We start from the raw sequence: 10,761 nt of genomic DNA on the forward strand, positions 1-10,761 counted from the left end.
TTACCTGAGGAGGACACTCTTGGTGCACCCTCTTGTGGTCTTTGTGCACAGTCTTGTTGTACTTAAGCCTTGATTGTTGTAGGTATCACTGAGAGGAATTGATCTCCAGGCCAATTGGCTGTGAGAATCAGCTGTGTCTTGTTTGTTGATTTCTTGATGATTGCCATTCTTACAGGTGTGAGGTGATATGCCTTTGTAGCTTTAATTTGCCTCTCTCTGATAATTTGTGACTTTGGGCACTTTTTTTATGTCTACTGGCCATCTGTTTGTCCTCTTTAGAGAAGTGTCTATTCAAGTTCTTTGCCTATTTTCTAATTGGATTGTTTGTCTTCTGGGTGTTGAGTTTTATAAGTTGTATCATATGTACCATTGGCAAATATGTCCTCCCATATATGTTCTCTTTTCATTTTACTCTGCAAAAGCTTTTTCTTTGATGTAGGCCTGTGTGTTTATTTTTTTGCCTTTATTTCCCTTACCTTAGGAGACGTATTGGCAAAAATATTGCTCTGAGAGACGTCAGAGATTTTACTGCCTGTGTCTTCTAGGATTTTTATGTGTTGTTTTTTTTTAACTTACATTTAAGTCTTTTATCCATTTTAAGTCCAGACCATCTGAGGTCTGTGCTCCAGGAATGTTGCTTGTGGGTTATGTGCACCCCCAGTTGTAGTTGTATCTTGTTGACAGTATTCCATTTTTTGACTATGCCATAATTTGTTTAACCAGTTCTTTAGTTTTCCATAAGTAATGTTACAGAAATTTGTACACGTGTACAAATTCATCTGTAGGGTAATATTTTTGAAGTGGAATTGGTGGATCAAAGGGTATTGTCAAATTTTCTTCTATAGAGGCCATGCCCATGTATACTCTCACTAACAGTGTATGAATTCCTGTGCACCTCCGGGTTGCTGGTTTGATTCCCAGTCAGGGCACATGCCCTCGTGGGCTCAATCCCCCATAGGGGGCATTCAGGAGGCAGCCAATTGATGTTGCACTCCCACATCAATGTTTCTCTCTCTCTCCCTTCCTCTCTAAGAATCAAGTTAAAAATCTTTAAAAAATAAAATGAGATCCCTATAAAAAATTCTTTATTCTTAGGAAACGTGTCATATAGTATTTTCTGCATCAGTTTTTTTTCTTTAAATATATATTTTTTTATTTTAGAAAGGGAGGGAAAGGGAGAGATAGAAACATCAATGATGCTAGAGGATCATTGACTGGCTGCCTCCTACATGCCCCTTACTGGGGATGGAGCCTGCAACCTGGGTATGTCGCCTGACTGGGAATGGAAACTGTGACCTCCAGTTCATAGGTTGACAATCAACCACCAAGCCACACTGGCCGGGCTGCATCAGTTTTATTATTTGTCTCAACCTTGTTTACAATGGATTATATAGAAATGTGTCTCTGTTTTACTATTAAATCTTTGATCCTTTTGTAATTTTTTTTCTTCCATCCTAGATGCTAGCCATTTGTTTTCAATCCCATTTATGAAATATCTACTTTTTCCTCATTGATTAGAAGTGTTATTTTTACCATGTTCTTAATCCACATAAATATTTTAGTCTAATTTGGGCACTATTTAATTGACCTGTTTATCTCTCCTTGGAAAGGTAGCAAGCTTTGTTATTAGTATAGCTTTATATTGTCCTTAATATCTGCTAAGGCCCCTTAGTACTTTTTCATATTTTTCCTGCTTACTCTTAAATGTTTATTTCTCCATTTGAATTTCAGAATCAACTTGTCTCATTAAAAATTTTATTAATCTTGTTTTGTCAAATTTATGTTATTAGGGAGAAGTAAATGTTCTTTTTCCAGAATAGTATGTATTACTATTTATTCAAGTCTTCTCTGTGTCTTCCTATAATGTTTTAAAGTTTTAATCATATAGATTTTATGTATTTTTACTAAATTTTATCCTGTAGATAATCTTTCTTTCATAGATTCATTGTATTTTCTGGTTATGTCTATGTAGGAATGCTATTAATGGACGCAGACAACAGGGGATGAGGTTGAGGGCAGGATTTGGGGGATGGGGGGCAATGGACGGATAAGGACACATTTGTAATACCTTAATTAATAAAGGGGGGGGAGTTCAGTCTTACTTAGATCTTAAAGTTTTGGATCCTATTATTTCCCAGTTAAATAAAATCCCAAAACTCCAAAGTAAAAAAAAAAAATTGATTTTATGCCAAGCAAGTTTGCTCAATTTCAGAAGTTCTGCTTATAGTAACTCATTTGATTCATTTGTGTTTTCAAGTGATAGAATTATGATTTAAAAATAATACTTTTATTTCTCCATTTAATTGTTTGTTGTTAATCCTCACCCCAGGATATTTTTCCATTGGTTTTTAGAGAGAGTGGAAAGGAGGGGGAGAGACAGAGAGAAAAACTTCGATGTGAGAGAGACATCAATTGGTTGCCTTCCACACATGCCTGGATCAGGGCAGTGGATCAAGCCTGCAATCGAGGTATGTGCCCTTGACTGGAATCGAACCCACAACCCTTTAGTCCTCAGGCCAACGCTCTATCCATTGAGCCAAACTAGCTAGGGCCCCCTTTTCTTTCTTCTTTTTTTTTAATATATTTTATTGATTTTTATCTCCTGGCTGGCGTGGCTCAGTGGTTGAACATCAACCTATGAACCAGGAGGTCACAGTTCAATTTCCGGTCAGGGCACATACCTGGTTTGTAGGCTCGATCCCCAGTGGGGAGCATGCAGGAGGCAGCTGATCAATGATTCTTCCTAATCATTGATGTTTCTAGCTCTCTCTCTCACTCCCTCTCCTTTTCTCTCTGAAATCAATAAAAAATATATTTAAAAAAATTTTTATCAACCACTTGAAAGAATATGGTCGATCTAAAATATATTGATATGGAGAACACATGTAAGAAACATTGTTAACTAGAAAAATAAACAGAAGAACAATACATATGATTCTATTTAATAAAACAAAAACACTTTAAAATTAAAACTAAGAAACAAAATATTCCTTTTGTATCGTTGCACATCAGGGTTGTTCCTGGCATAAAGTACATTATACCGTGCAGACTAAGAGTCCTGTTTCATTTCCCAAAGCATTTTGCCAGTAATTCCCAGGTTTCTTTCAGTTTGATTCTGGTTCTTTGATATGATAAAGCAATTCAGCAAAATATTATACTATATTCAGTACATAGAACAAAATTCATGGTTTGACAAATAAGCTTTTTATCTTCCTTTGGTTTGATTTTTTTCATGGGATTTTGAAGTAAAATTTAAGTATGACAATGGGCAAATAATTTTAAAGGTAATTTAATAATTTTTGCCTTTATAGAAGAGACGCTCAAACCGTCAAGTTAAGCGAAAAAAATATACAGAGGATCTGGATATAAAGATCACAGATGATGAAGAAGAAGAAGAAGTGGATGTAACTGGTCCAATAAAAACTGAGCCTATCCTTCCTGAACCAGTGCAGGAACCAGATGGCGAGACTTTGCCTTCCATGCAGTTCTTTGTGGTAAGCTGTCTACTTAAGCAGTGTGTCAGGTTTGTCTAGCTGCTTGCTCACACTCTCTATTGACTGCACCTTCTGCTACAGGAGAATCCCAGTGAAGAAGATGCAGCCATTGTGGACAAAGTGCTTTCTATGCGGATTGTGAAGAAGGAGGTGAGGCGTCTGTCTTCTTTTTTTTTTTATAATTAAATTTATTGGGTTATAACAATGTATAAATTTCAGGTGTACCATTCTATAATCTGTATATTGCATCATCCATACATTGTATTGTATGCTCAACACCCAAAGTCTAGTCTCCTTCTATCACTATATACTTGACCCACTTCACCCTCTTCAACCTCTCCCTATGCCCTTCTCTTCTGGTAACTACCATACTGTTGTCTGTGTCTATGACTTTATTTGTTGCTTTCTGTTTCATATCCCACATATGGGGATCTTGCCCTTTTCTGTCTGACCTATTTCGCTTTGCATAATACTCTCCAAGTCTATGTTATCCCATATGGAAGTCTCTATCTGTCAACCAGTACTACATTCACAGGCTTTATTTAATGAGCACCTTTGGATGTCAGGATAATTGCAAGAAATGATCGAGGAATGTTAGTTCGAAAATAGGAACTGTCTTATTGCCTCTTCTTTTGCTTCTCTGTTTATAATGGGTAAAGGCTTATTTTTTTCCTATCATGCCTTTAGTATTGAAGTACCAGGTTAGTTTTTTAATCCCTCAGTCAATAATATATTCTGGGAGCATTCATAGGAAGTTCTACCATGTATGGTTAAAATTAAAGGTTCTTTCTTTAACCAAGTATTAATAACTGTAAATTTTTTCTTCTCAGCTTCCTTCTGGACAATATACTGAAGCTGAAGAATTCTTTGTCAAGTACAAGAACTAGTATGTGATCTGTGCAAAAAGCTTTTTACCCCAAACTCCACAGGGTTGTAAAAAGTTCTCCTATATAGTCTATCCTGGGTGGGAATGTGTCTCTTTTTTATAGTCTCCTAGCCCAAATTATTTTTAGTGAGGAAAAGTGGCTATTCAGAGAGAAGTTTAGGAATTGACATGACTGTTATGGTTTCCCGGCAGGAAGGTGGGATGAGGGTGGTTTCTGATCCTCCTTGATACTCAAAGTGTAATCCATGATCAGCAGAATTAGCATCATTTGGGTGCTTGTTAGAAATGGGAAATTTTAAGCCCGCTTCAGACCAGGTTGTTTGTGTTCTGCAAATGCAAGTTTAAGAGCATATCTCTGATTTAAGCTTGTAGTCATTATCTCGGCTTCTTGCTAATCCCCAAATCTCAAATAACAGCCTGTCAGTTCCCCTTTCTTGCACGATGATTGACTATTTCCATCCCCTTCAGTTCCTATCTGCACTGTGAATGGGCTACCATCTCTCAACTAGAGAAAGATAAGAGGATCCATCAAAAACTAAAGCGCTTCAAAACCAAAATGGCTCAGATGAGACACTTCTTCCATGAGGTAATTAGGAATAGGTATTGCCTACTTATTTTATAGAAACATAAATTACTGGGTTATCAGCCTTGACTGGTTCTTTAAAAGACTTACAGTTGCTTTGTATACATGAGTAATATGCATTGGATTTTGAACTTTCCTTAATTTTCCCATGCAGAGTTTGGCCAGGTCTAAATATGGTCGTCTTATTATAGGGTATTTTAATATTGACTTGCTTAGTAGTCATGAAGTATTTTCAACACGGATGATAAACCAGCCCCTGGTCTACTCGAGGCATTCTTATATCTATAATGCTGATCTTCAGCAGTTGATGGTATCGGTAGCCGTAAGCAAACATATTGTTAAGAGACTGCATTTATTTTCTCAAATTTCTAATCCAGTATAACTAGAAATAGTGATAAAGGAACTTTAATTTCCCATATATAGTGTTACTACTAAATACTGGAGCATGCGTAAGGGTCTCTTTAGACATATTTAGCTCTCCATTTTGTTTTGAAAGTTTTTGTACATATCTCTTTGCCAAACTGGAATTTTTCATCTTTATATATTTATGTAGAGTACTAAGTGCCTTGAGAGAAAGGATTATTTTTCCCAAAGCTTCTCAGAGGTAAAGGGGATAAGGTCCAGTAAAAAAAAAGATTGAGAGACGCAATAACGTGTAGCTTTAGCTAAAAAACAGTTCTGACTGAATATGTCTGATGAAGTTAACTTTATACTACCAGGTTTGCCCATAAATGGATTATTTTCCACATTACCTAGGGCAAGTAGGACCATGCAGGTTTTATAATTTCTTTTTACATGAAAATAATAATAATTGGGTTGCGTTTTTCATCCATGTTCTTTTAAAGCCTAATTTGTGAAATGTACAATGGAGCTAATCCCATTCCAGCTGGTGTTAGATGTACAGTTTGTGACCATTGAACCGAGCTCTACTAACTCAGATGCCATTTAAATCTGCCTTTTATAGGTAGGCGTTTAATCAGATTAGTCATTCATTTGTTCATCATTTATTATGTGCTAGTCACTATGGTAGACAAACCAGGCAAGGTCTGTGTTTGCATGCACCTCACTGTCTGGGGAGGGAGATTAAAAAATAACTCAAGTTGTGGTAAGTGCTAGGAAATAAAGAAGGAGGTGATGAATTGGAGATACATGTATTTAGAATTCTTAGAAAGTTCAAGTAGGAAGGAGAACAGAAAAATAGGTGCAGGGGGATGTGGAGTCAAAAGAAGTCTTTTTAAGCTGTCAAATGGAACATATTTGTGTGTTTATGGGAATGGTACAGTAGAGAGATTCCTGAAAAGTTGAGAAAGGATTAAACCAAAGCGTATACGGAGAGAATGGCCTGTGTTAGGGAGAAGAGACGCTATTGGTAATAAATAGGCAAGAAGGTGTATGCAGACACAGGTAGGTTTATAAGATTTGATACGAAAATGTGGAACTTCCTTTTGATCTTATTGTTGGGTTTCCTAACTTCTCTAGGATGAAGAGCCCTTCAATCCAGACTACGTAGAGGTAGACAGGATATTGGATGAATCTCACAGTATTGACAAGGACAATGGGGAGGTGAGTTGGGTCATAGAGGAACATGAAAGGCCTCATAAAGATTTCTGCTGGTCTTCTTGTCCTTTGTTTATTTTTCAGAAAAATCCCTTAGATGGAAAAGGTATTTCACATTTTTTTCAGAGGGATTCTTAGAATGATACTGGGAAGGAAAGGGAGTAAAGAGAGAGACTAAAAGGAAAGATTTCCATAAAGTTACTAGTAAACATACATTACAAGTACTAGGAGCTATGTTTACAAGTATTCATTAACCTTGTTCTCATTTTCTCAGATTTTATATGGGAGATCCTCAACATTCACTTGGGGGTGAGAGGTAGGGGGAGGGATACTTCACAGAGATCTAAATTTATGAATTAAAAATACTTATACAGGCTAATAGCTTTCTCTGTGTTGTTGAGAGAGTTATTTATTTCCTGAGCTTACCATCAGTTAAATGCATTTTCATTTGTTATTAAAACAGACCTACTGCATTTGAATCTGTCCCTTTAAAATGATGGTGGAGTCCTACTTCCACAGATTCATATTTAGTAGGTCTAAGATGGGATACAGTGATCTGTATTTTTAAGTTGGTTCTCCAATGGGTTCTCATGTATAGCTTGATTTGGGAATCACTGCACTAAAGCTTTTTTAGATTGGGGAGCAGATTTTAAATATGCTAAAACACTTGCTAATATAGATCTATAAATCACCTTTTTTTTCCAAATAAGAGTCATAGAGATCTACGCCACCATTGAATTCAGCATTCTCTCATTTAAATTTATTTTAAACTTATTTAGGCTGTGACTAACCACTTCCTTATAACTTCATTTTCTTTTCACTTTAAGTAGTAGTTGTTGGTTTGGCTTTGTAGGTCCATATTTCATAAAATTTTTATCACATCTGACATTTATTAGTTACACCGAGATGAGTAGAAAACAACAGAATCTTGTTAAGCTATCAGTACTGAGTGGTGAACTGGGCTCATCCTTATAGAACCTAAAAGTCAGAGCCTTCCCACCATAAAATACAAAGTTTATTTTATAAGCCTTCAGGGTCACTTAGGTAGACCTTAGATATCTAAGGCCTATTACAATTCCATATGTCTTTAAATCATAACAAGCATTTCTGGGATCACATATATTCTGCTTTTTTGGGTTGGAGTGGGAGTTACTGTTTTTTATTTGTGGGAGGTGAGTGGGAACAGACCAATTATCAAAACAGGTTAGTTATTATTATCCTAGTGACTGGTTTCATGTGAGACCCAGGACTCCTCCCCTTCTCCCCCCTTCCTCCTCCGCCACGGGATGGCCCTGAGTCCTGGAGTGCCACCCCAATGCCCTGCATCCGAGCTGTGTGCAGCAGCCACCGGGTCCCACCCCCGTGGCATGCATGTGGGACCGCGGAAACCCCAGCAGAAGCCGCATGAAGCAGCCACTGGAACCCCTGTGTCCTTGTGGGGCCACAGAACCCCAGTGGAAGCTGCTGCCAGCCTTGCCCCTGCTGTGCGTGCCACCATCTTGTGACGGTGTTATGGTGTGATGGTCAATTTCCATATTACCTCTTCATTATGTAGGCTTTTCAGGAGGTTGACCTTCTCCGCCTTGTTCTCTGCCACTATACTTACCCTTCCAAAGTAATTGGCTTTTGATTAGATCCCTTTGTAATGTGCTGCGATGAGCATGACAGATGAAAATGTTTTAGTATACTGGTACTGTAATTTATGCTCCCAATATTGAATAATAATAGCATTCTTTGTACCCATTATTCCCCTCTCCAAAGTCAGTTTAATTTATTATCCTTTTTACATTACCTCATAGTAGAAATAAATCTATCTATATAAAACCCTAATATGCAAATCGACTCAACGACAGAATGACCTGTCGCTATGATGTGCACGGACCACCAGGGGGCAGACGCTCAACACAAAGCTGTCCCCAGCCCATAGGCCCCAACTGACGGCGGCAGGGGGTGGTGCCAGGCCAGCCTAGGCGAGTGCGAGCAGTATCCCCAATCACTGCCAGTCGCCCAACAGATCGGCCCTGATCGCCGGCCAGGCCTAGGGACCATACCCATGCACGAATTTCATGCACCAGGCCTCTAGTATTACAATAAATATTAAAGTCCATGGATAAGTAAGTTATGATGTTGGAAATATGTGACCTGGACAAGTGGCTTTACATAGAAAATGACCTGTGAGCCTTAGCCAGTTTGGCTCAGCGGAAGGAGTGTCGACTGGGGACTGAAGGGTTCTGGGTTCGATTGTAGTCAAGGGCATGTACCTAGGTTGCAGGCTTGATCCCCAGTCCTGGTTAAGGCATGTGTGAAGACAACCAATCGATATGTCTCTCTTATGTCAATGTTTCTCTCTCTGTCTCTCTCTCCCTTCCATTCTCTCTCAAAACCAATGGGCAAATAGCCTCAGGTGAGGATTTAAAAAAAAAAAGAAAGAAAATGACCTGTGAGTCAGTACAATAAAGAAAAAGGTATAAGAGCAACTAGATTAACTCTAGGGATCCTTATTCTGTAACTGGAAATACCTTTCTGCCAGTTTCATAAATTGGTAATTAGAGGCCTCTGTTGATTATCCTAGGCCCTTCTTGCTTCATATAAGCCAAAAATGGAAATGCAATTTATGAAGTGATCATTGCGAGTCATAAGGATACGAGCCGCTTACCATTGGTCACTGCCCCTTCCCTTGCAGTGGAATGCATACATAAAGCATAATACTGTAGTTGGAGCTTCAGCATTTTTTCTTCCTCTTCACTATTATCTCTCTTCCGTGAAAGCTCTCTAGTTATGTCCTAGTTTTCTGAAGTTCTCAAGGAAATCTCTTTTCTATCGTATGACTGCTCTTTGAAGTAGCATCTTCACTCAGAGAGGTGCAAGAGCTCAGAAGCCCACTGATTTCACCCTGCTTTGCTCCTATGGGTTTAGGCTGTTCCTACTTCTAAAAGTAGCTTGGCTACTACTGTGTCAAATTTAGTGCCAGGAGAATAGTATGGAATAGAGCCATATCTTTTAATTTCAACCTAATTTCAACACAATATATAGGAAAATAGATTTTTTTCTCCTGTCTTGGTTGATCAGCATAATGTTTCAGTGCTTATTGTTTTAGAAACTACTTACCTGTTTTAGAAACAGATTCTAATAAATTGTATGGAAGAATGATTAAAGCCATCAGCAGGTGAGAATGTATGTTCTGCCTGACTTTTACAGCATCTTTTTAAGGTATTGACATTTTGTGATCTACTTCTATAGTCAAATGCTTATCCTTTTACAACAGCAGATAACAGAGTCAGTGTATAAAGGCTTTGACTTCTTCTCTTCTAGCCCGTAATTTACTACCTGGTGAAATGGTGCTCTCTGCCCTATGAGGATAGTACGTGGGAGCTGAAAGAGGATGTTGATGAGGGCAAGATTCGAGAATTTAAACGCATCCAGTCAAGGCACCCAGAACTCAAAAGGGTGGTAAGTACATTTGCATTTAAACTAGAGTATAAAGTCCATATAGGCAATGGCTTAATTTTTCTCCTATAGAAGTTTATATTGTTTTAGCTTATTATGAAAAATTTCAAACATATACAAGAGTTGAAAAAATAATATACCCATCACCCAACTTTAACAATTACACATAGCCAATCTTGTTTCATTTATATCTCTACCCACTCACTTCCCTGTTTCCCAGATTTTAAAGCAAATCCCAGATTTCTATATTTCATTTGCAAATATTTCAGTGTTTATACCTAAAGATAAGTAATACCATTATTATCCCTGAAAAAATTTAACCATTCCTAAATATCATCAAATAACCAATCACTATATTTCCCTGCTTCTCTCCTAATTTTTGTTAAGTTGTTTGAGTTCAATTATAAATAAGGTCCATATATTATTATTAGTTAATATGTCTCTTTCTTTTTTTAAAAAAATATATTTTTTATTGATTAAGATATTACATATGTGTCCCTGTCCCCACATCACCCTCCACCCACCCCACCCCCACCCCCGTTGTCCGTGTCCATTGGTTAGGCCTCTATGCCTGCATGTAAGTCCTTTGGTTGCTCTTTCCCCTTTACCCCCACCCTCCCCTACCCTCCCTCAAAAGCCCGACAGTCCAATCAATGCCTCTCTGTCTCTGGCTCAGTCCTTGTTCATCAGTTTATGTTGTTCATTGTATTCCACAAATGAGTGAGATCATGTGATTTTTCTCTTTCTCTGACTGGCTTATTTTGCTTAGCATAATGCTCTCCAGTTCCATACAT

At 37.9% G+C, this 10,761-nt stretch overlaps 1 protein-coding gene across 1 annotated transcript in view; it reads left to right on the forward strand.

The window, feature by feature from the left end:
* CHD8 (chromodomain helicase DNA binding protein 8) overlaps positions 1–10,761 on the forward strand; it is a 65,457-nt gene that overhangs the window by 30,278 nt on the left and 24,418 nt on the right. Inside the window, exons 6-11 of the mRNA XM_006772359.2 lie at positions 3,312–3,494; positions 3,576–3,644; positions 4,325–4,380; positions 4,849–4,966; positions 6,443–6,526; positions 9,833–9,970. Coding sequence (XP_006772422.1) covers positions 3,312–3,494; positions 3,576–3,644; positions 4,325–4,380; positions 4,849–4,966; positions 6,443–6,526; positions 9,833–9,970 — 648 coding nt within the window. The remainder of the gene's footprint in view (positions 1–3,311; positions 3,495–3,575; positions 3,645–4,324; positions 4,381–4,848; positions 4,967–6,442; positions 6,527–9,832; positions 9,971–10,761) is intronic.

The sequence above is a fragment of the Myotis davidii genome, unplaced genomic scaffold (genome assembly GCF_000327345.1).
Source record: "Myotis davidii unplaced genomic scaffold, ASM32734v1 scaffold666, whole genome shotgun sequence".
NCBI lineage: Eukaryota > Metazoa > Chordata > Mammalia > Chiroptera > Vespertilionidae > Myotis > Myotis davidii.